We start from the raw sequence: 25,843 nt of genomic DNA on the forward strand, positions 1-25,843 counted from the left end.
ACCTTCAGGGAGCGGCTGATCATTGGTGTAAATCAGCAGTCCCCAGCCTTTCCGGCCCCAGGGGAGGGGGAGGGAAGGGAATGGTTCTTTGTGGGCAGCGAGTCCATTTGTGCAAGCAGAACTTTGCACGTGAGCATAAGAACACACTTCTCATGCGAGGGCCCGCCGCTCATACAAGGGCAGCTGTGAATATGCGCTCGGCCAGCACTTTCCGCGGCCTGATTCCAAACTGGCCATGGCCTGGTAGTGGGCCACAGCCAGTTTGGAATATTAAAAAGAGTTGGAATCAATTGCATCACCCTGTGGCAAGCTGTTCCTTTGATTCCTCCCATCTACTTCGCACTTCCCTGGAACGCCACAAAAAACACAGTTCTGAAGCAGATCCCTGGTGATCTTTGTAAGTTTAAAATCTTTAGTCATATCATAAACTTCCTGCTTCCATCTTCTAAGATTGATGGTATCCCACAGCCATGAGGTCTATGAATACAGCTCCTGTTACGTTGTCCTTTTAGAATCCATCTTCAGTATACTGGATTTAAATTCAGGATCTGCGCGGTACAACCCTTTTCAGGGTGAAATTCATCCTGTTGTAGTATGAGGAGAGGGGGTTCTACAACGAGGCAATTTTGTATCATTCTTTCAAAGGCTTTGTAGGTATGGCACAAGAGACAAATTCGATGGTGGTTCTTAGGGTTAATGGCCACTTTTCCTGGTTTTAAAACTGCTACAACCATAGCCTTTCACCAGACACTAGGAATCTTACATTGTTCCAAGCATTCATTAAACATTTGTAGTAGCCACTACCTTGCTTTCGGTCCAAGTTGCTTTTATCTGTTCAAGGATTTCATCCAAACCAGCAGCTTTCTGTGGCCTACTCTTCCTTATGGCCTCTCTCAGTTCTTCCATAATAAAGGGAGATGATAAATTAGTCATTGTCATCCTCCTCATTTCTATTGATCTTAATCTTGTGTTTTGGTAACCTTTGATCTGGATTGCCATTCTTAAGAGGCTGACTGGCTTTTACCATCTTCAGTGATAAAAAATGAAGGGCTATCCTGAGAGGATAGCCTGTATCTTGGCTCCCCAAAGTGGCACCACAGCACAACAGTATGCCTGATTCTGGGCACTCACCAAGCTCTCTTGTCTGTTCAAATGTTTTTGAATGATTTTTAAATGCAAATCATATTACTGAAAAGCGAGTAAAGCTTCCATCTCGCGCATAATCTGTATTTCTGTACTTCTGTACCATACCTAAACCACAACATTATTCTTTAAAAATGATTTGCATCTAATGACTATATTTATTAGTGACTGGAAACCCCTTATGGACTTTCTGTTGGAAAGAAAAAAGGGAGAAAAAAACCATGAGATTTATGTGTTTGATAATTAGAAAGGGTATAGACTATGGAGAGAAGAAAATTATAGTGTAACCTTAAGATAAAATATAATTATAGCTGTTGTTAAGAAGACCAGAAATCTTGTCTTTTTCTTTTCTTTCTTTGCCGTTTTTTCACTTCTTACTTTTCTTTTTCTCTTTTAAAATTTGTATTGTCTTTATTTTATTTAAAAAAAACTTTAGTAAAATTGTGTGTGTGTGTGTGTGTACCCTGTTTCCCCCAAAATAAGAAATCCCCTAATAATAAGCCCAATCAGGCTTTTGAGTGCATGGCAATAAGGCCAGGCGCTTATTTCAGAGTTCAAAAAAATAGAAGACACGGTCTTATTTTCGGGGAAACACAGTATGTCTGTCCCAGTACTGACTTTGCCTGTGGTATATGATGTTTTGTGGTTGGCCTTATCCATTCTGGCAACCATTTTTCGGAATTCCCTGGACAAAGGTTGAGCTTTTGAAAGATGCCTACTGGCCCAGATGTAGCCATTGTTGGGATTCTTGTCTTGTAAGCCTGGTTTATGAAAGGGGATGGCTTAGAGTTGAGATGACTAGTAATTACTTAATTTACGGGTTCAAATGGCCTCAATAATAGAGCTGTGTAACATTTCAGATTTGAAGGCAGAAAGGCACACTGGAACTCCTAAAGCCAAACAATTTCCCACATTGTGCAACTGTGGTGGAGGGCAAGCCCCTAATCCTGGGGAAAAGGCTTTATAGATTGAGGATGTTGCAGACGGGGTGTTTCTACCAGACTGCTCCAATTCAGCTTTTTTACTTTCAGATCCACACTGCTGCACATCCTAGTAGTTGATACCTTCAGGTTGTGAATGGTTTCCGCCCCCCTCTCCATTAATCATTGCACAAAAAGGGTTATTTAAGAAATCAATTGAGGACAGAGTTTTTCCGAATGTGTTCAATATTAAAATTATTAGCATTAGATTGGATTTTTACTCCCAGCTTCTTAAATATTAGGGGACTCTTCATGCTTTGGAAACAATTTGAAAGAAGAGCTTCCGCATCAGTCTAGGAGTCTCCTCTATTTATTAAAATACTTTTTTTTTCGTGTATAAGCCTGGGGGAAGTGTAGCTTTAAGAGTTTGCAATCAATATCTGCTATTTTAAACATTTGATTAATTAGAGTAGGGTGTTTTTTCCCCCCAGGCTTGCACAGAAGTGTAACCAAAGGTGTGAACCTTTAATGAATAGCAGAGGTATTCTGAATCATTTTGTAAGCCTGCACAGTTCTACTAAATATTAGCACTTAACAAGATCAATTTTTTATATTGATTTAGCCATACTTTAAACTTGAAGTGAAGTACTCCCAGCAGGAGGAGTGTATGAATAAAATAGATTTGTCATTCAGCTTATTAATGAGTGTTGATTACGGAGTCTCAGACAATAACTGCTCTGTGTTATAGTGTTTTGATTGGCATTTATCAAAATTCCTTGTTTTCATCCTCAATTTACAAAAGAGCTAAGAAAGAAAGAAAGGACCTTACTTAATTCAATGTTCAGGTTCAGCCTCTGTCACTTTTCCTGGCTGTTTTTTAGCGTAATCTTTCTCAATTGAAATACAATTTTCATTCTGTTCTACAAGGGTGCACTCATTGAAGTGCCGTGGTGGCGCAGTGGTTAGAATGCAGTACTGCAGGCTACTTCTGTTGACTGCCAGCTGCCTGCAATTTGGCAGTTCAAATCTCACCAGGTTCAAGGTTGACTCAGCCTTCCATCCTTCCAAGGTGGGAAAATGAGGACCCACATTGTTGGCTGACTCTGTAAACCGCTTAGAGAGGGGCTGTAAAAGCACTGAGAAGCAGTATATAAGTCTAAGTGCTATTGGTATTTTCCACCTGAGCTCCAATGCATTTTAATCAGCTGCAGGCCACATACCCAGTCAGTAGTTCATAGTCTGGCCTCACTGACATATTAATGGCCCCAAACCTCTCTCAGTGATATAGCAGTGTGGCAATTAGGAGAAATGATAAAACCATAGATTCATTAGTGACCATTCAAAGTTAGAACAGCAGGGGGGGAAAGTAGCTTACAGCTGGCTCTCACACTTATGGCTGTCACAGCATCCCCAAAGTAACATAATCAGAATTCAGGTGCCTGGCAATTGCCATGTATTTATGACTGCTGAAGCACCCTGCAATCATGTGATCACCATTTGTAAACTTCCCAGCCAGTTTCTGACAAGCAAAGTCGGTAGGGGAAGTCAGAATCACTTAATGGCCATGTGAATCTCTTTAACAACTTCAGCGAGTCTCTCTAACAATTGGGCCAAAACACCCAAAATCAGGTGTGTCTCAGTCTTGTTAAACACAATTTATAATACAGTTGCACAGTTTATAAACCGTGAAAAAAAGCAGGAAGCAACTAAAGGTAGTCTTTGACATAAAACCACAGTTGAGACCAGTACTTCTGTTGTGTGCAAAGACTACCTTTAGTTGCTTCCTGCTTTTTTTCATGGTTTATAAAATGTGCAAAATTAGGTCTGTCAGGAATTTGTAGTGATCCGACAGGTAGATTTTAACTGACCTAGTTGTTATCAATGCTGCTATCTGAAAGCAAATGAACGAGGCTGTCATCATGTTTCAACATTGGCTTGAAATGGGATGGATTGCAACCTGTCCTTGCTTCAGTAATAAAAGCGGGGGGGGGGGAACTGGGATTTTATGAGCAGAAAGTGTCACAGACTTAAGAGGAAAATGGTAACTGACTGCATTGTCTTTGTAAAAAAAAAAAAAGTCTAATTGAAATGCCCAAAGAAATGATGCAGACGAGTCCTGGGATGCTCAGACAAATTGGTTTGAAATAACCATGATTGATGAATGCACTGAAGTTAGCTCAGGACTGAGCAGCTTCTAGTAAGAATAAATTCTGCCATGATTAGGTTCTTTGCTTTAGTTGATTAGCCAGATTCTCAACCTGACAACGGTGAAATGATTTATTGCTGAGAAGTACAGATGTTAAAAAAAAAGAAAATAACATAATGTTTGGTCAAAGAACTTGTATGACAGTTTTAGTTTAATTATAATAATGGAAAATAAGAGGTGAAAAACATTCTTTATTTTCATTTGTATAACAAATTAGAAATGGGAACAAAGTATGTTGTGGTTTACATAGATAGAACAGTTCATAGTTTGAATCTTTTAAAAAAATAGAAATGCAACTTAATAGTAAAAGGAACCCTAAGATTCCAGCTACCATAGTTTTTTTAACCCTGGTGTTAGCAATATAGGTTACTTCTTAGTAATATCTTAACTTTATCTACAAGAATATGAAGGTAAACAAGTTTTTAAGATAAACTTGCTATAAAGAAACGGCAAAAGATCTGTGCCAGAGCTATATCATAATACAGAGCTTGAAAACTAAACCTAGCCCTTCACATAGGTAAAATGCTCAGTAACGAAATCAAAAGATTGCATTCCTGTACTAAGTCAACCATACTTGTTCTGTTTAAAAACAAAGATGACTCAGTAGCAGAGCACCTACTGCCACTCCTTGCAAAGAAAACTTGATAGCATTTAGGTATTTAAGCAAACAACTGAACAGATAGGAATTTGAGCTTCGTTATTTGAGGACTGTTTCAGATCTGCTTGTATCTCATAGGATGAACATGACTCTGAATGACAAGTTTTGCACTTTCACAGATTGTGCCATGTTCATCCTAATGGGGGGAGGATGCATCCCACTCCCTGCTGACTAGTTGAATTTGTCAAAATCACACTATATCATTGTTCTCCGTTTCCCTTTTGCACGACCTGCAATGAATGCTGCAAGTGAGCAGTGCTATTAACCTGAACAAAGCATGCAAGTGACATGCCACAGAATTGATTTGCTTAGTTAATGGTTTTAAGCCAAAGACCTTGCTCCTTTTATAAAGACAATTCATATATTATTAGAATTCTTTTGTTTGCCTTCTCTGAGCTCCTCGGAGAATAGCACAAATATTAAAATACCTGCAGATTAAAATATCTAAAGATTAAAATATCTAAAGAAATATTCCCAAATCTGGAGGGAACAGCCCAAATCGAGTATTGGCAACATGTGGCTTCTGAGCCGCATTTGGCTCTCGTCCTCTTGCTGTGGCTCCCTGTCGGCTGGCTGGCCCCGCCCCTTGCCCTCCCCTCCCAGTCACTCCTTGCGTGGCTTGAGAAGGTAAGGACCACAGTGGGGATGGAGACTCGCTCCATAGTTCAGAGCGGGAGGGAAGTGCCCCTGTACTTGCTTCTCATCTGGCGGGTGTGTTTTCCGGCACTTCTTGGTGCTGCGCACACACCTCGGTCGCTTGGGGAGACACGCAACTTGATCTCTGCTCCGAGACATGCCCGGCCCAGCTGCGGTTGATTCTCAGCATCGTAATGTGCTCCAAAAAGAGGAGGGGATGCCATCTCCCCCACTGTGAAGCCCGCTAGGTTTAAGTGTGCTGGGCAAGGCGCTGCAAAAGCAGTGAGCAGGCCATGGAGGCGGCGAGCTATAGCAGGGGGACGAAAGAGCTTCGTTTATCTGGGAACCTGAAATGACTCTTGATTTAAATCATACGGTAAAAAGCATCCAAAGAAGAAGAAAGAACATCGGGTGGGGGGGAACCAATCCTCGCCTGTTTTTGGAAATGGTGGTTCAAGAGGGAGCGCACACACACACACACACACACACACACACACACACACGGGGGGGGGAGATGAGAGAGAAAAGGGGAGAAAAAGAGAGAAATGAGAAAATGATGGAGGGAGAATGAGAGGAAAAAGAGAAACAAATGAGGGAGAAGGGAGAGAGAAATGAGCTGGAGGGAGAGAATGAGAGAGAGGGAAAAAGAGAGAAAGGAAGGAAGGAAGGGAGAGGAGAAAAACAGGAGAGAGAGACCCATTTCCCACAGAAAACACCTAGAGCCACAAAACCCGGGTAGGCGTGGCTGGGCAGGTCATGTGACTGGGAGTGACATTGAGTTGGACACACCCACCCAGATTTTGTGACTCCCAGTGTTTTCTGTGGGAAACAGGTCCAAATGGCTCTTTGAGTGTTTAAGGTTGCAGACCCCTGGCCTGGCCTAAATAAATGTTCCCTCTGCAGGAGGAGCAATTTCAACATGTAATAACTGAAAGGCTCACTAAAAAAGACAGGTATTTTCACCATGCCAAGAAAATTGGCCCCAATGTGATCTCTAGAGAAATGCTATTCCAGGAAGGAGGGGCAGGGACTGACAAGGCCTGTTCCGGATGCCTTTCTGTAGTGGGATAGGAACCCTAAGGGAGCCTTTTCTTCACAGTGCTAGAGATTACCTGGGTCTCAAGCCATGTTGGGCTTTAATGCTGATATCCAGCAATTTAGTTGCACCCAATCCTGCGCCTGGTGATAGCAGGATAAAGGCAGAGGTGGAGCTGCAAGCATTATCCAGGATAGCCAAAGGTCTTGGCACCAGAGAATTATACTAGCTGGTCTGAATATCAAACTGAGGTTCTGAGTGCAAGGCAAGGACCAAGAGTGAGAGGAACATGGATCCAGAGTTAGAGATGTATAAGGATCCCAAGGCTGTTCTTATATAACCACAGGTGCTGCCAGCATAGGTAGGTGTGCTGTTTACCTTTGCTCCAGTGGAATATTCTTGGGCTAGGTGCCCTGCCAGAATCTATCCCCATTATCTGAATCAGGTCCCACCTGCTCAAGCTTATTATCTTCCAAAGCTGTCTGAAGCTGTTTTGCCTTCTGGCTCTTCAGGTTAATGCTGTGCCTTTTTAGCCTGGCATGTCAAATTTTTCAACTTTCAATTTCCAAACATTAGGGGTGCTCAAACGTTGTGACATGCCTTGGGGAATTGTAAAGGTATTTCAGTTACATTAATATAATTTGGATGTGCTTGGTAAGTAGCTACATAAATACCATATAACTTTTTAACGTTTTGTTTCATTGAGAAGCTTCAGAGGACGCGAGAATACACCTGCGAGCAAACCAGCGCAGCTCTCAAAGCAGCAGTTTACGCAGAATAATTAAGTTCTGCCTTCTGGATTAAGTTTTTCAGCGGTCTTCGTGGACAGCCAAAGGGGGAGCGCATTGCTGTAGTTCAAACAAGAAGAGATGACCAAAGCATAGTGATAGTGAGCAGGGCCTTCTAATCTAGGAAAGGCACAACTGGGAGACAAGATAGAGCGGTGCAGAGGCCCTCCTAGCCATTTTGGTTACAAACCAGGTTCACGCAGCAAACCTTGTTAGGATTTAGCTGCTTGATCAGTTGCCTAAAACCAGTAGTAAATAAAAAGCACGGTGTACTTTCTCACCACATCAATCTGTTCTTCTAGCTTTCCTTAAACGTAATAAACATTCAGAAGTGTAGATTGCCGCACTTCCCATTTGAAGTAATATAATCCAGTCCATCACCTTATTTCCATTTTGTTCTACTATTTGGGAAAAGAAGTGAAATTCGTTTGGAGACTGATTTGGGGCCATCTTGGAATTTTTATCTCCATCCCGTGTGAAGGCATTTAAAGTTGTATGATGTCGCAGTGTGAAGTAGACTTTGCTTTTCGTTACATTTGGTTTCTCGAGGAATGGCTGGCTTGTTTAGAACCAAGATTAAGCATTTTGGATGAGTGGGACTTCAGTAATATTTCCCTTTCTTCAGTCCATAATTGCATCTTTAGTTTGTGGTTACATTTGATCTCTTTTGTCTCAATTAAAATTGAGGGGCCAGAAAGGTGAAACTTTAACATCTGGGAACATATTAAATCTGTAAACAGGACAGCTGGTAGGATTTTGTTCCTATTATTTGGTCAAAAATCATTAGCACTTAGCACAAAAATCATGAAACTTACCATGTTTCCCCGAAAACAAGACCCTGTCTTATATTTTTTTGAACCCTGAAATAAGCACTTGGCCTTACAGTCATGCGCTCGAAAGCCCGATTGGGCTTATTATCAGGGGATGTCTTATTTGGGGGAAACGGTATCGTTTCTGTGAATCTGGCACAAAAAGATCAAAATCTTTCTTGCTTTTTACAAGCTTTGCTTAAAACTGAAGCTTTCTGTGGAGATCCAAATCACTAGAATAAAATTGAAATTTTATATACTGTACAATTCATGCTTGCTTGAATTTTATAGTTGTTTAACATCAGCACTTCCTTATTTAAATTGTTGATACAAAGTTCATAGTTGTTACCAAGGAGGCAAAGTTTTATTACTCAGCTGTAATGAAGCGAAAATTATTTCTTTACAATAGGATAAGCTTTTGATTTGTCTTATTAGGAAGAGATGGGGAGTGCAGGTACTGTATGTTTCCTCTCTCCTTGAGGCAAACAGTAACAGAGTTGGAAGGGACCTTGGAGGTCATCTAGTCCACCCCCTGCTCACACAGGAGACCTGTGCTAGGGATTCGAACTGCTGACCTTTCTGATCGACAGGCTCAGTGTCTTAGCCACTGAGCCATCTAGTCAAACCGTTGACTGTAAAGCTTTTAAAGACTTTATTTTCAATTGTTTGGGAATATTCTGGAAGATTTCCACAATTAATCCATACGATTTCTGGTTTTCACAAAAGAAAGTGAAGAAAATATATTTAAATCTACAGCATTGGGAAGAATTATTTTCTTTGGATAGCCCCCGTTTGCCCCATTCACTTTTATGGGGGAAAATATTTATTTCTGATTATATCAATCAGTTGGCATGTAGATTACCAGGAACACGTGTGCAATCGCATTTTTGTACTTGTACATGTTACCAGAGCATCAGGTAACAGCATATATGAGTAATTTTATTAATTAATTCTAAAGGATGCCAGAGGAAGGAGGTTGTGATTTAGAGTTTTCCTGCCATACTAAATGCTGGTTTAGTGTGGCAACAAAAAGCATCAATTGGAAGTACCAGTAAAGTTATCAATTTAAATCACACCTTGGCCATCTCTTCTGCAATGAGCATCACCATAGGTTAGCCTTTCCTGTGTGGATGTTACTCTAAATAAATTATGTGAGATATCACCAACAGTATAAAAAGGCTTTATAAGAACACTTATGTGGGATCAAGGCTTACAGAGAGTACAGTCTCTAGTTCCTTGTCACCAACATCTTTTGGGAATCCCTCACCTGTTCAAGAATATTCTGTGTCTATCTGGTACTTGGAGCCCTGGCATGCATGGAATAGGTGTTGCAATCTTCATGGCAGCATTGGCTTGAAGGACAATGTTTTCTTTTAAATAGAAACCACATTGCTGGAGCTATGAAGCACTCTTGAAGACAGTTCGTAACCCTTGGCTCAATTGAAATGTACTTGGCATATGCTAATTTCCTCAAAAAAAAAAAACAGATTGCTTGGCCTGCTGAGTTTTTACATCTGTAACAGTACTGCCAGATTCCCCCCCCCCTCCCGGCAAGAAAATAACCAGACAATGAAACTTGTAGGAGAATGAACTCATTTGGGAAGGTGAGGTGGGAAAAGCAATTAGATGCCAGCTTGAGCCTAGGCCAATAAAATGGGAAGAAAAATTGATAGGCTTCAGAGCTTGCCATGCCTCCTGAGCTCACCTCCCTTTAAGAAGTGTTTTATATCTTGCAGTGGAAAACTCATCAGCACTTGAGCTATAATTTTTGTGTAACTGGATATTAGTTTTCAGGAAGGAAGAAGAGAGAATGTGGTGCAGAAGTTAACAGATGATTTCTCAAGCTTATATCCTTTCTGAAATCACCTTAATTAGCCAGCTAGCAGGCTCCAAAAAGTCCTCTGGATCTCTTTCTTAGGAGAAGTATTGCTGCATTATTCCCTGTTCTCCCTTTGTCATTGGGTTAGTTCACATCAGCTTTGCAGATTAACTTTCTTGGTTTTTGCTGCAATCATTTCCAGCTAAACAGATACTTTAAAAAATGGTTTTTGTTAAACCATTTTGCTAAACCATTTTGTTAAAGCATTTTGCAAGTTCCAAAAGAAACTCCAACAATACGACATGCATACATACATGAATACATAACAGAAAAAGTTTCAGAAACTCACAGCAGGAATCAAATGGGCCGGTGAATAGCGCAGGCTGGTAAAGCCTGTTATTAAGAACACAAAGCCTGCAATTACTGCAGGTTCAAGCCCGGCCCAAGGTTGACTCAGCCTTCCATCCTTTATAAGGTAGGTAAAATGAGGACCCAGATTGTTGGGGGGGCAATAAGTTGACTTTGTAAAAATATACAAATAGAATGAGACTATTGCCTTATACACTGTAAGCCGCCCTGAGTCTTCGGAGAAGGGCGGGATATAAATGTAAACCAAAAAAAAAAAAATGTTCAACATTGCGTAAAAGTTGAAATACATTTCGGATTATTAATAAGAATGGATATTTTTGTCTATTGCATACAGACATTGTAATAAAGATATTGGCTTCTGTCATCTAGAAGGCTATTGCTGCCTTTGCATGGCACCGCTGTGGCCGTGTTCCAAAAATTTTTAAGAGATTGGATAACCATTTGTCTGAAATAGTATAGGGTTTCCTGCCTAAGCAGGGGGTTGGATTAGAAGACCTCCAAGGTCCCTTCCAACTCTGCTCTGTTCTATTCTATTCTATTCTATTCTATTCTATTCTATTCTATTCTATTCTATTCTAAAGTGGAAAGTAATTGGGTCATTTTAGGAGCAGATTAAGTATATCCAAGTATTAAGCCACTCATTTTGCCCCAAACACTCCAAAATACTAAAAATGACCCAAATTTTTGTTAAGCTCAGCATTTTGCAAGTTCCCCACTTCCCCTGGAAGCCAAAGAAGAGATTCTACTCCTTGGTTGTACCCCAGCAACTCTGTTCAACTCTTAGGATTGTAGAAATGCCCATCATACCTAGTTGTGAGAAGTTTTGGAATATTAATTTTAGTTCATGATGCCATTCAAGTCTGAGGAAGTGTGGTTAATTTAAAAGCTGGTTAGTTTGTGAATAGGCCAGTTTTAAAGCATGATTTATGAACTTTGTATCTGTAAACTGCCCAGATTCACTTGGACAGTAAGATGTGTGGTTCTAAACTTGATAAATAAGCAGGTTCCTTGTTTCAACAGAGTTAAGATGCCTATTTCCCTTTCTCAAATTTTATGCTTAACAGAGTAGTCTGGAAGTTGAGTCACGGGAACTGGACGTCTTCTTTTTGGTTTGAAACATTTCACTTGTTATCCAAGTAGCTTCTTACAGTGTTCAGACTGTGTGTTATCATTTTATGTATTATAGTTATACTGAGTCATACTTACTCAAAAATTTGAAGTGCAAAGGCAAGAATGACACATGCAAGCCTGAGGTATGCGCAAGGCTGATGATGGCATCAGGATGCAATCTGTGTGTCAATATGCTAAGAATCCTAATTTCATACATGACTATAGACACTGAGAATAATTTTATTAAAACAATTATACATACGCATTTGCCCCAAAATATGGCTGTGTTTTTTTCTTTTGCCTGCTTGTAAATGTGTCATCCAGATAATTTTAAGACATACTTTTAAAAGTTAATATGTAAAACAAACTAAGGGAAAAAAAAGACAGAAAGGAAGAGAAAGGAAAATTGGGAAAACCATTTAGAACAACTTCTGTGCAAATGATAATATCATTGATTATGTTCTTGTGTTTGGATATATATTCATTCTTTATTTTGACTTTCAGGTAGTGAAATATATGTGCATAAATATCACTGATTTGGTAAAAGATGATCTTTTGGCTTTTGAGATGGTAAAAATCCCAGTTTCTTCTACAGGTGATCATAATACCCACCACCTTAGCCTCCATGGTACTGCTGGAGATGGGCTGGCTGATGATGGAACCACTCTGGAAGAAGGGGAAGCCAGTCCGGATGCCCAGCCACAGCAAGTCCGAAGAATGCGCAGAGAAGCCTGCACTTGCCCTTATTGCAAAGACAACGATGGCAGGTAAGGTTGTGCAAGGAAAACGGGCTGCAAATTTTGAGTGGATTCTGATGCAAAGGTCAATAAATAAAAGAAGGGATTATCATAGACTCTTGGTTTAGTGCAGGGATGTCAAACTCTAGGCTCGCGGGCCAGATCCAGGGTGCTTAGATCTGGCCCTTGGTGCCACCCTGGAAACAGTGAAGGACCAGCCTGCGGTGCCTCTGCCAGTGAAAACAAAGCTCGGGGGGTCGCATGCAGCCCCCCCAATCCCATTAAATTTAACATTAAATAATTTCTGTGTTGTATAGATTGTGGGGAAAGATTACACCTAGAAACTCGTAATAATTTGTTCAGTATTTCTGCTCTCTGCTCAGTAGCTACCAAGTATGTGCAAGCATACACCGCTCTCTTTTTCTCTGTGTTAGCAGAGCATTTATCTTTCTGGAAAGAGTTGTACCTTTCTTTTTCCTGAACTATCTGTGCTTATCTAGGAGGTGCAAATAGCTGCTGTTTGCATTAGGCAAAGTTTGCAAAGTTTGGGAGAACAAACAGTGCGAAGACAATAATGTGTGATTTAAAGATTGTCCAGTGTGTCTTCACAGAGTGTCTTCCTTGTGCAAAAGACTTGGAAAGATTTGGGATGGTTTTGCTCACTTAATTAAAAAGTATCCTACATCCAGTTTACCCCCATTATGTTATTGGGGAGGTTGTGATTAGTACTAGATTTCAGTGGAAGACTGTGACTTCCATTCTAGTGTTGATGGCAACTACCCAAGAAGATGGTGGATAATTTCTATGCGACTGTAGCTCTTTTTTTTTTTTTGCCATGGAGCAAAACAAACGGTAAACAAACCAGTTTATCTGATTAACTCTTAGATATGTCCCCATTTTCAGAGGCTCCGGGGACCCTGGCAAAAAGAAGCAGCACATCTGCCACATCCCAGGCTGTGGGAAAGTGTATGGGAAGACATCTCATCTGCGAGCTCACCTTCGATGGCATACTGGTGAACGGCCATTTGTTTGCTCATGGACGTATTGCGGCAAGCGTTTCACACGCAGTGATGAGCTACAACGACACAAGCGAACACACACTGGTAAGTGCAAGGAGCAACAAGTGCTGTGTGTAGCCTGAGGTGAATGAGTGGTCTCAAAAGAGTTGTGTGTTCGGGGTCTTCTTCGTTAACACAGCCGTGTAAGTCAAGCAACCTCTCAGTTATTCAGAATAAATTTGAAGATTTAAGTAAAGCGTATGACACATCCCTTCCTGGTTTACTGCATGTAAAAATGCTCCCTCGCACTTTGTAGTTTTTATATCATGGGTATAATGTCAAGACTTGTCTACAGTTACAGCTATTATAAGCAGCATTGCTGCTTCAAAAAAATTGCAATGGTACTTTGGAACAAATACCTCCTTGCCTTCGAAGTTTTAAAAATGAAATTACATCGCTGTAAAAATGCAGTGGGGATGTGGAGACAGAAAGTGCTTTGAAAATAATGTTTCCGGAATGTATTTGCGTTACTCAAAAACAACTCACTGTAATTGTAAACGAATATAAAACAGCAAATTTAAAAGTGCTAAATAGAAAGTAAACAAAATAACGCGGCTGGCAAACATATGTGTGTGATTATAAAACAGAAATAAATATTAAATATTAAATATTATTTAATTTGCTTTCTGCTTTAAGGGCTTGTAAATGAGCCTTGAATTGAAAAATGAGAATCAGAGGGGCATAAAGAGCCATATGAATGGGCAAATAATGCCCAACATGTGGGAACATTCAGTTGAATAAAAATTTGTCAGTAATCAGTAATAAAACTGGATCATTTTCAAACTGAAATCTAAGAATTGGTTTCTAATTTTGTATATAGTATTGTTTATATTGTAATATTTATGACTCGTAATGTAAGCCACCCAAAGTCATTTTGCAGTGTGAGATGGGCAACATTGTAAACTTAATGACTAAATAAATAAAATAAGAAAACTATAAAAGGACATGGCATTTAAAATGTGTCATTTTTAGAGGCCTACTTTGTAAAAACTTACTTGGATGTCTAATATTTGTTGAAGGCAACAAAGTTGAAATATCTTCATAGAATGGGGAAAAACAAGTGATTATAGGCATATGACTGGTGATGGCATAAGACTGATGTCTGATGAAATTTACTCTCCAAAAAGAAACCACAACAAAATAGGCTCCCACATTGGGCATCACCATCATCACCATTGTTAATTTTATGTAAATCATCCTAAAGATCTTTAAAAGAGGCTTATGTAGATAAAAGCTTGTCTTGATATAAATAAGGTCTAAAAATAATAAGGTTTGTACAGCTCTGAGAAAGAAATAGAGCTGGAATAAGTGTCACTGAGTTTGCCGTTTGTAAGTATTTGCTGCTAAATTAGGGTCCTGCATATGCCCATTTCAGTAACCTAAACTGGAGATTATGAGAGCATGAATGGATAGCCATCTCTGGCTGGCTTGATACACTTTTTGCTGATTGTCTATAAACAGGACACAGTTGCTGATGGGAAGACGTTGGACTGCTATGTTTTTAGAATGAAACGAGCGAATGGATTCATGATTGTTTTTTTCCTTCAGGAGAGAAAAAATTTGCCTGTCCTGAGTGTCCCAAACGCTTCATGAGGAGCGACCATCTTTCTAAGCACATCAAGACCCACCAAAACAAGAAGGCAGGCGCACCTAACAATGTGGCTATGGACGTCTCCGCAGTCGCCATTGATGCGAATGCTTCTGCCGAGAGCGCCGGTGGGGCAGCACCTTCGGCCCTCATTGCAACCAATATGGTGGCCATGGAAGCCATCTGCCCAGAAGGCATCGCGCGCCTGGCAAGCAGTGGCATCAATGTCATGCAAGTGGCTGATCTCCAGTCGATCAACATCAGTGGCAATGGATTCTGAGGATCTGTCTGATCTTGTATAAATGTGTGGATTCTCAAGATCCAAGAGATGCCTTTTATTACAGAAGTGACAGAAGATGGGGACTCAGCTGCCATATCTAGCTTTCAGATACCATTTCTGTCTCCCAGGAATATTGTGTGCAGAATAAGGTCTGCTTGCTGTATAGGTCTGCCTGGTGATGCCTAGAGTGAATACTTGGGAAATGGGGATGGCCCAGAACTGATTGAGTAATTTTTGTTTTTGCTTTTTCTTCCCCTCCCCCATTAGGTCTCTTCACCTTTATTAGGTACCCCAATGCCATCATGCCTTGGTTCTAAATGTATATGATCATTGAAATACTTTTTAGCAGGAAAAAAATCTATATTATTATTGTTATTATTATTGTAATTATATAAAATTATAAAATATGTTCTTTTGGATGAAAGAGATTAAAAAGTGCTGCAACCAAAGTCCTTGGTTGTAGTTCAGATGCCTTAACTTGGAACTTATTGAGCTGTTAAACGGCGCTCAGGCTTATGTTCAGATGCTATATTGCATTTTAATTGTAACTATAAAAATATATATAATTTAGCTTTTCTTATGTTTAACTTTTAGGTTTGTCTTCCTCCCCCTCCACCCCATGTTGTCTTCCTTACTTGATCAGACTCTCATACCTACCTGTACCTTTTTTTAAAAAGTTACTTCCTGATAATTTCCATTTCTCTCTGTTTGGAGAAAGGAGTGTCTATTTAAGTCCCTGTCGCCTTTTTTCCTACCCAAAGTGGTAGGGTCCATGACCCACTGTGTGTTCAGAACTTGCAAGGGAAAATGAGCCTAGGAAAGATGGAAATGTGACACACAATTTACATCCCTTCCCTTCCAAAGGCATGAATTCAACTTTTAGCCCAAGGGGAATTATTTTCAGTCCCTAGTGTAAAGCAGTGAATCCTCTTTTTTTTAAAGTATTTGTGCATGCATATGATCCAGGGGATACACTCTTAAGAATACCAGAAACCTTAAGGGTGTGGTGGAAAGATTTTTATATGTGTTATGGCTCTACTCAAGCTATTTTACTACAGCGGAAGTTGGAACTATGGTATTGGACTCTGTTGTGCTTCGTTTGAGATCTTGACAATGCTATGGCCATGTAGTTTAAGGGGGAAAAAATGTAAGTTTGGGTTCTTTTAGCTTGAGTTACTGCATTGCTGTGAAACACTAAGGGACTTGCCCAGTTCTTTCCAAATTGACAAATGATCCAATATTTGGCTCAGTTGCTGGGCACTCCATTGAGAATAAATTATGAATTGGCTTTTGTATCTCCTATTTGTAACTTCTTTTTAGCAATTTAGTGCTTGCTAGCCAGCTTGCTCCCTTTATGAGGTTACATATGAGAACAATTATGAGGAAATTGCAACAAAGGGAACTAAAGTGGAAGTTCAAATACCAAAGAAATAAGTGAAGAAGGCCAGTGCTTACAAGATTTAAAAAAATGATGGGGAAGAGTATTTGCGGAATCTCTGTTAAGGAATGGGGCCTTATGACACTCACCTCCACCCCAGTAAGTGTTCAGACAGTTCCTAAAATCTCTTGTGTTTAAAGTCAACCACCTAGACAAATTGTTCCGTACTTTACCAGATTGTTCAGCTGATCAGTCCTATGTCCTTTTCCCTCTGCTACTTAAAACAAGGCAGCTCCTCCGTTAGCATAACAGATTTTGTTTTATTAAAGTATTGAGGGAATTTTTTAATTGTTACAAAGCCTTCATGAAGCTTCTGCCTCTTGCATACTTCAATGCTGGTTATGTGCATAGTGAATTTCTACACCGCAGAAAGTTCACAAAAGGGTCCATGAATTGTTGTTGGGGTATTATAGTTGGCCATTATATGTTGCTTCCGTTGCTTTGCTCTGATGTTCTCTCATCACTTCACTCCACTCCTCAGTAACATAAAAGCCAGTTTATTATTATTTTTTCTCTGCCTTCAGTATAAAGTGTTGTGTTGGTAACATTTTGATGCCTCTCTTGCCATGTCCTGTCCTGTTTTCCTTTTATTGTGTTGACCCTCCTCCTCTCTGCCTAAGAAGAGCTGAATTACAACATCGTTTTCATCAGGGACAGGGAGAAAATATCATTTTTCCTTCCTCAGGACAACGCTGGAGTTAAGATTAACAGTCCCCAAAATTATCCAGGTGCTTGCATCTGCAGATCCTTGGAGTCCCTTACCTGGAGTTGGATAGCGCTTTCACGATCTTGTGTGAGTTTTTAAAAAGAATATCTTGTTTCACAAATGCTGCTTGTTGAGCTGAGAGAGGATGGAAACAAGACCAAAAAGTGTAAGCATCTTAAAGCATATCAAAAACAAGAAAGCCATGGTGTAAATTGTTGACTTCTGTAGTGCTTGTGAATTATTTGCACTGGTGAATTGATTTTGCTCAATCTATTTTGGGTGAGGTGAAATTATCACTCGGTGCTTAGCCTTTTCCCTTTTTCTCTACGATTTCTCTTATTCATTTTGATGAATTGGATTGGAAAGGGCAGACTTATACCGGTAATATAAGAAACATACAACAAATATAAGAAACATATAACAAATATGAAGTAATGTACAACCAGGAGGACTGAGTAAGTATGTAACTCAAGCATTTTATTAAGAGTTTCCTTGTCACAGAAGTAAGGATTTGTGATCTTCTGGGTATTGCTGTCAGATCAGAGACAAAGCAGATTGTATTTCTAATACAGTGCAAACTCAAAAGCAAGAGAATGTTTTAGGGTTTTGGAATTGGATGTTCCAGAGACTCAAGGATTGTAGTCTGATAGAAGATGGTTTTTACTATGATAGATTTCAAGTACTGTAATGCCATTACTGAAATAATTGGATACAGACATTATTTGCCACAGTGAAGGGAGCTTGATGTTCTAGATAAATTTAGCCCCATATAGTATGCAGCAATAAATAAATTGCCCCATACCTCAGGCTGCTGGCTTATTCTTGCTATTTTAAACCCCTTGCTTCAAGGTTGTCTTAGGAGCAGTTATTTCTTTGGGGGTGGGGTGGGGGGAAGAGCAGTATGATATCTATAATGCCCGAGTTGTCATTTGATTTTTCAAATTTGGGAAAGGAGAAATACGTTCTTAAGAAAAAAAACTAAAAATGCCCCAGATCTCATGCCATTTTTCTTTATACGCCCAAAACACCCACAGACTTATTATACACCCAATATGTATATGCTTATGAAGGATTGCAGGATAGATAGTTCCCACTTTCTGAAAGAATAGCTGACTTTTTTTCCCCTCTTTAAACTTCCCTATAATGCCAGATTGTGCTTGTTAATGGCATCTATTCTCAAGTATCTGTTTTCCTAGCAGATGTGGTGTTAATGGAATGCTGTTATGACCTCATCGTTTTTTCTTCTGCTACAGACAATACCACTAGCATTTTCTCAAGTGCTACACTGGTCTGTATCTATTCACATTTACACATTTACACAACTGAGGAAATGGCATCCTTTTTTTTTTAAATGCACTGGACAGTTCTTGTTATTTTGAACATTACTTTCTCGCTCAGTTCAGTTTGACTTGTAGAAGGAATCCATCTATAATCTGTAAATGAATATATATTTTTTTGTCTTGACAGACTTTCTGAGTCTGGTGTCTCAGGTTGGCCATCACAGAAGATATATATGAGTCTCTCTTCCTTGGCTCCTGTTTGTTTTCTAAAGAGCAATATTTAGTTTACAACTATTGCTACAACTCAGGAAGCCAGAAGGAGGGTTCCTAGTTAGTGATAGAAATCCAATAAATCTGTGAAGTGTGAACCCTTAAGGAAAGGGAAGACGCTATTATAAATCTCTTTACTTTCAAAGGGCAGAAATGAGGAGAGAGGGTGAACATTTTTATTTGTAATAATCTAAATCTGGAAAATGAGCTGGGTGCATGGAAGAATTCTGTTTGGGGAATACCGGGGAGTTTAGGTCCTTTGGAAGACGGCAGTATTTATTTCTCCTAAGTGGTGTAAACAGTATCTCATTGCAGCACCCGGTGACAATTGCTATTCTTTGTGTGTGCCTTTTTTTGTCACAGGCTTTTTCTGTGTTTCTGCTAGAATTGAAGGTATTTTCTGCAACGTCCAAAGTAAATGTATGCATGGTATATGCCAAATATTTAGCAGAGTATGGAGGAAAGTGATCTTTACAAAGATTATATTGCATAGCAGCATTGAATTCCTTACATATCTGTCCCTTATTTTCCCCCCTCCCACCCCCCCGACCTAAAAATGCTCTCTTGGTTTTCAACCAAGGAGAGAAATATTTAACTCAGGTTTTTTTCTCTCTTTCTTTTATGTATAAATAATATTGTCTGAAATAGGCTCTTATGTGTACTATCACTGAACATAATAGCAGTTACAGAAAAATTGACAGAAGAACATGCAGCAAGTGCCTTTCCTGGAACTCAAAAAAAAAAAAGTCAAAATCAAACATTTTCTATGGAAATTATCATTGGCTCGAGACCACCTGGGTTGCCTCTTTGGCAAGCCTGGGACACTTTTCGGTAGCACCGTGTTGAAGTTCTAATTTTGCATTCCATTTAAACTCCTGATAGTTTTCTTTCTTTTTTTAATGCCCCGAGACATGAATTGCCACCCGTACTGTAGCATCACTAAAGATTTTTCTTCTGTCGCAAAAGTGGTCTGCTTGCATCATTTGGTTTTAGCTCAGCAGACAAGAACTCAGAATCTTTAAAGTCTTAATGTAACCACGAGTGTTTATAAGAGATGCGTGCTATTTGATGTATAAGAGATGTCGGCTATTTGAAATAGTGCCCTTGGAGAAATTCAATCTCTCCGCATGGGTAGCCATGTAGGAAAGCCTTTGGTTCAGAAGGATCTGGCCTACCTTCTGTTTCCCTTTGGAGTCTTATCATTTAGATTTTTTTTTTAAAAAAGGTGTTGTCCACACTTTTAAGCGGCAGTGGCATCCCCATTTGGTGCCATCTTCCCCTCATTTTTCTGTTTCGTTTTATAACATTGTTTGCAGTGACTGTTCTTGTGATCCGTTCAGAACGATAGCGTGATCCTTGGTTATCTGCTGAACTGAGAATGTCTGTTGCTTCCAAAAGATGGCCTCTGCTTACAAAGGGCCCCATTCAGTTTTCACACAAACACACACAAAAAATAATATCCTTTGTGCTGTGTGTGTGTATGCTCAGAACAAAGCTCAGTTATTTGTATGATCAGCACTATTGGCGGACTTGAGTTGTGTTTGGTTAAAAAGCAAAAAAGAGCATCCCTTTCTGGAGGCTATTTCTTTAGGGTGAGGTTTGTTGTCTTATTGAATACTTTCCCATCACAGTTGGAAGGGCTTCATGAATTTTGAAAACGACTGTGTAGTGAGAGAAGGGTAGCCATTAATTGGACCCATGCTGCATGTGAGAATGTGTCTCAATTCCAAGAATATTATTAATTGAGGATCGTTTAAACACGTAGTTGCAAGCTGGGTCTTGGAAAAGCTTTACTGAGCCTCTGTTTATACAAACTGGCCTTAATATAAAATGTGTACATAAAAGGAACCTCCTTCTTCCAGATGGTGAAACCTGTTTAATTTTTATATTATCTTAAAATTACTTGCAATGCTGTTTTTTGAAATAAAATGTGCCTTTCCTTTTATAAACAAGAATTGTACATAGTTAAAGCCAATGCCATCAGCCTTAAGAGATCTCTGTAGCATTTTGTGCCTTGAGCCAGACTTTTCTATATTAAAATCTTGTCACAATCCAGTTTAAATGGTCCACAGGTGTCCAGTAATTAATTTAATTTTCCTAAGCCACTGGCAAAAGGATGAGCACTTGCTTTTCACATGCTTTGTGGTGGTGGTTGGGCAGGAGGGAATTTGGGCTCAGATTCCATGAAATAGTGCATGTACTTTTACATCACCTCCAATAGCTTGAAATTCTCTTCCATAGTAACATGGTTGCCTCTATATTTCTTCCCAGGAAGTGGGGAAATGAGAAGTGATCTAAGGTGGATGCATTTTTTTTAATTATTATTTTTGTTTTCCTGGTGCTTATAGCACAGCTCTGCAGTCACTTAAGCCAACCTGTAACACTGGCAATAAAATAATTTTGTCTATTCTATGTAAAAGACTGTTTGTTTTATCTTGTAATAATGTATATGCTTTTTTTAAAAAAAAAAATCCAATTACCTATGTAATGATGTCTGAAACACTTTTAAAAAGTGCTATTTTTGTACAAAGATTAAAATAGTTTGCCTCCTTTGTATACTGATTACATTTTTTAAATGAAAGGAATAAACAAGTATCTACAGAGTTTGTATTTAATCTGGCTGGCCATATGGATTGTGTATGTCTTTTCTCTTCTACTTTGCCCCAGTGTTTTGCTGTAACTCACTGAAAAATCGTGGTTTCATATTGTTTCATGTTTCTGGTTATTTTACATTGCTGGCTTCATATTTTACTAATGACAGCTGACTGTTAAACATCTAATAGTGTTCCTTAAACATTTAGATACAATACTGAACTGCAGCCTGCCTTAATTTTCTAAGGATACTTATAGGAACTGCATGAGGCTCGGAGTCATTGTTGAAAACAAATGAGATGCTGAAGCAACATTATCTTAGAATATAATTACAAAAGCGAAAAATTTTCATGGGTAAGAAATTTATACAGTATAAAAAAAAATTACATGACAACAGAATGTGGTCAAAATATGTCCCTTTAGAAGTGTTTTTACTGGTTTATCTTAGGTCAGCAATCAAGTTCTTCAGTGCATATGATAAAAGGAAACCATATGAATATAAACAAAACCATAAGATTTGTTTTCTGTAAAACGATACTCTAATTGACAACTACCAAAGAGAAAGCCACTTCCCCTCCAATATACTAGGAGCAAACCCCACGCTAACGCGCACTGATGATGTTGCCTAGCTAGGTGATGAAATGTTTGCAAGCAAACAACCAAGCTCATAGAGCACCAAGGACTCCAACAGTTCAATTCTGAGCTATATTTATTCTCTTCTGTTGGTAAAGCTTTGCACTAAGGCAGGACTTGAAACTAGAAATGAATTCCTGGTTTCTAGCCTGATGCCTTAATCCCTACACCAAACTGTCCCCATAACGCTCTTTGAGGGTGGATTTTCTTCTAAATGTACCAAAGTATGGGAATTTTGATTCTTTGAAGCCCTCACTCACCACCTCTTGGGGGTTATTTTTTCCAATCTCTTATTAAAATATTTTCTTTTTAAAGCCATCCCTTTCTTGTTTTGCTGATTTTATTATTAAACCATTACTGATTGAGTCCATAACAGATTAATTTGAATTAGATTGAGATTCAGATGGAGCCCTGGTTGAAAAAAGTAAGGAAGAGGACCCAACGCACTCTGGGAAGAGAAAGATTTCTGCTCCTGTCCCCAAGAGGAGGAAGTGATGCAATAAACGACTGAAAACTTCCTACTTTGAGTCAGAGAAGCAACAATTCGTTAGCCAAATAGTTTCGTCAAGTATCCCTATTTTCTGGGAGACCTGCTCTATACAGATAGCCCTTGACTTAACAACCATTCATTTAATGACCATTCAAAGTTACAATGGCATTGGAAATTTCAAGTGAGTTGACCGTTTTTTACACTTTCACACAACCATTGCAGCATCCCCATGGTCACATGATCAAAATTCAGATGCTTGGCAACTGGCATGTTTTTTATGACAATTGCAGTGTCCTGGTGTCGCATGATCACCTTTTGCAAACTTCTGACAGCCAGTCAATGGGGAAGGCAGATAGAATAGAATAGAATAGAATAGAATTTTTTATTGGCCAAGTGTGATTGGACACACAAGAAATTTGTCTTGGTGCATATGCTCTCAGTGTACATAAAAGAAAAGATATGTTCATCAAGGTACAACATTTACAACACAATTGATCAATATATCAATATAAATAAGAATACAAGCAACAAAGTTACAGTCACAGTAATAAGTGGAAGGAGATGGGTGATGGGAACTATGAGAAGATTAATAGTAGTGCAGATTCAGTAAATAGTCTGACAGTGTTGAGGGGATTATTTGTTTAGCAGAGTGATGGCCTTCGGGGAAAAACTGTTCTTGTGTCTAGTTGTTCTGGTGTGCAGTGCTCTATAGCGTTGTTTTGAGGGTAGGAGTTGAAACAGTTTATGTCCAGGATGTGAGGGAGATTCACTTATGAACCATGTTGCTAACTTAACAACTGGCAAGAAAAGTCATAAAGTGGCGCAAAACTCATTGAACAACTACCTTGCTTAGCAACAGTCATTGTGGACCCAATTGTCATAAGTCGAGTGCTACCCATATAATTTTCCCATAGAGTGAAAATAATACACATTTTAAGTTAAGGGTAGGAGATAGAAACATAATAAAGTGAAAATGAAATAAAGAGGAAAAATAAGATGCTACCGTACCCTGTCTTATATTTTTTTGAACCCTGAAATAAGCACATGGCCTTACTGCCATGCGCTCAAAAGCCCAATTGGGCTTATTATCAGGGGATGTCTTATTTTGGTGGAAACGGTACCAATCTTCATGAACAGCAGTTATAGTTATATTTTATTATCTCTGGTCATGTCAAAGTTTCCTTTCTAATCATCAAATCTATACGTTATCAGTTGATTTCTTTTTTTTCAGTAAAAAGTCTGTAAGGATTTCCAGAGATTCATCTTTTTCTAAATAAACAATTTTGCCATCCCTGTACTTGCGTCACAAACCATTTCTTCATTCTGGGTGTTTCAGAATCTTTCCATTATTTGTACATTATTTGTCTTGCAACAGTGATCATATATAAAGACAATCTTCCATAGTTTTTTTTTTCTAGTTGTCTCTCCATTAATCCCAACAAAACAAATGGTTTCAGTTAAATCTTTATCTTTAAAATTGTTTGTAATCAATATATGTACTTGAACCCAAAATTTTCTGGCTTTTTTACAAGTTCTTCAAAGATGATAAAATGATCCTCAATGTTATCCATATTTTCAACTTTGAGGTACATTCTAGATCATTTTTCTGGAATCATCAACAGCATATGATATTTTGTAATGTATTTTGTAAAAATACTCTTATGGAATAAAATAATGTGAATTTCAATCCTTTCAACCACATGTTTTCCCACTGTTACGACAATATGTTATGACCAAAATGCTTAGTCCATTTTATCATTCGCTCTTTCACTTGTTCCTCTTCCATTTCATATTTCAGCAAGAGTTTATACATTTTGGCAATTATATGTTCGGCGTCTGTACATAATTCAACTTGAAATTCGGTCTGCAATTCCAAATGTTATGGCCGTGTTATGCTGTGCCATTGAAAATTCAGTTAAATTGTTTCCTTATTTCATCTTATATTGGGGCACATGCTCTGTGCTCACTGACCATTAACCCTTTCTTCTGATAATAGAATAGAATAGAATAGAATAGAATAGAATAGAATCGAATAGAATAAAAATTTTTTATTGGCCAATTGTGATTGGACACACAAGGAATTTGTCTTGGTGCATATACTTTCAGTGTACATAAAAGAACAGATATGTTCATCTACAGTTCTAAGGTACAATACTTAATGATAGTCATAGGCTACAAATAAGCAATCAGGAAATAATATCAATATCAATCGTAAGGATACAAGCAACAAAGTTACAGTCGTACAGTTATAAGTGGAAGGAGATGGGTGATGGGAACGATGAGAAAATTAATAGTAGTGCAGATTTAGTAAATAGTTTGACAGTGTTGAGGGAATTATTTGTTTAGCAGAGTGATGGTGTTCGGGAAGAAACTGTTCTTGTGTGTAGTTGTTCTGGTGTGCAGTGCTCCGTAGTGTCGTTTTGATGGTAGGAATTGGAACAGTTATGTCCAGGATGTGAGGGATCTGTGAATATTTTCACAGCCCTCTTTGACTCATGCAGTATACAGGTCCTCAATGGAATTCAGGTTGGTAGCCATTGTTTTTTCTGCAGTTCTAATTATCCTCTGAAGTCTGTGTCTGTCTTGTTGGGTTGCAGAACCAAACCCAAATGATCCATGTGGGAACATATATGAAAGGACTATGAAGTCCTGGGCAGGAGGCTGAAGGGCCTGGAAGCCCAAGTGATGTTTACTTTACTCTATAGCATCAAAGAATTTGGGAATAGAGAAAACAATATTGGAAATAAAACAGCTGGCTATATAGTAGTTGCCATTAGTAAGGTTTCGGGTGATTTTGCACTTGGGAGGTGCTTCTGAGATTCTGGCAATAGATGAGCTGTATCTTACAGGAAGTGGGAAAATATGTTTAGAAGGCAAACTTCATCCAGATCGCTATAAATTGAACCTTGTGGTGTGTGTATGTGTGGGGAGGAAGCCCAGGAAGTGGTATCCTTGTGGATCACAAGCTACAGTGTAATTGCAAAAAAGCAATCCTAGGCTTCATCAACAGAAACAGAGTCAAGAAGAGTCACCGTTCTACTCTCTTCTGCATTAGTCGGATCACACCTAGAACTCTGGATCCTCTTCTGGGTCTTGCATTTGAGGAAGAACGGTAACGTTGCAAGACAGCAATCTGATGAAGGAGCCTGGAAAGAATAAGCTATGAGGTATGGTTGAAGAGGCAGAGTATATTTAACTGGGAAAGAGTATAGGCGGAAAGAAGATTGTCGTGCAAAATGTAGGGCTGATTTGTTTCTGGAGTAAAGCATAAGGAAAA

The 25,843-nt window shown here is 39.0% G+C and overlaps 2 protein-coding genes across 5 annotated transcripts in view; both read left to right on the forward strand.

Moving 5' to 3' along the window:
- SP1 (Sp1 transcription factor) overlaps window positions 1-21,454 on the forward strand; it is a 37,507-nt gene extending 16,053 nt beyond the window's left edge. For 3 of the 4 annotated variants that reach the window (XM_058165768.1, XM_058165769.1, XM_058165766.1), the window contains exons 4-6: window positions 12,090-12,261; window positions 13,117-13,334; window positions 14,838-21,454. In XM_058165768.1, the coding sequence (XP_058021751.1) occupies window positions 12,090-12,261; window positions 13,117-13,334; window positions 14,838-15,157 (710 nt within the window). In that variant the 3' untranslated portion in view covers window positions 15,158-21,454. The remainder of the gene's footprint in view (window positions 1-12,089; window positions 12,262-13,116; window positions 13,335-14,837) is intronic. The other variant, XM_058165767.1, reaches the window with a different exon arrangement.
- Window positions 21,455-25,572: 4,118 nt separating this feature from the next.
- The window catches only part of AMHR2 (anti-Mullerian hormone receptor type 2), a 58,545-nt gene continuing 58,274 nt past the window's right edge, over window positions 25,573-25,843 (forward strand). Inside the window, exon 1 of the mRNA XM_058165771.1 lies at window positions 25,573-25,733. The gene's annotated coding sequence lies outside the window, so the exon portion shown is untranslated. The remainder of the gene's footprint in view (window positions 25,734-25,843) is intronic.

The sequence above is a fragment of the Ahaetulla prasina genome, chromosome 2 (genome assembly GCF_028640845.1).
Source record: "Ahaetulla prasina isolate Xishuangbanna chromosome 2, ASM2864084v1, whole genome shotgun sequence".
In the NCBI taxonomy this organism is placed as follows: Eukaryota; Metazoa; Chordata; class Lepidosauria; order Squamata; family Colubridae; genus Ahaetulla; species Ahaetulla prasina.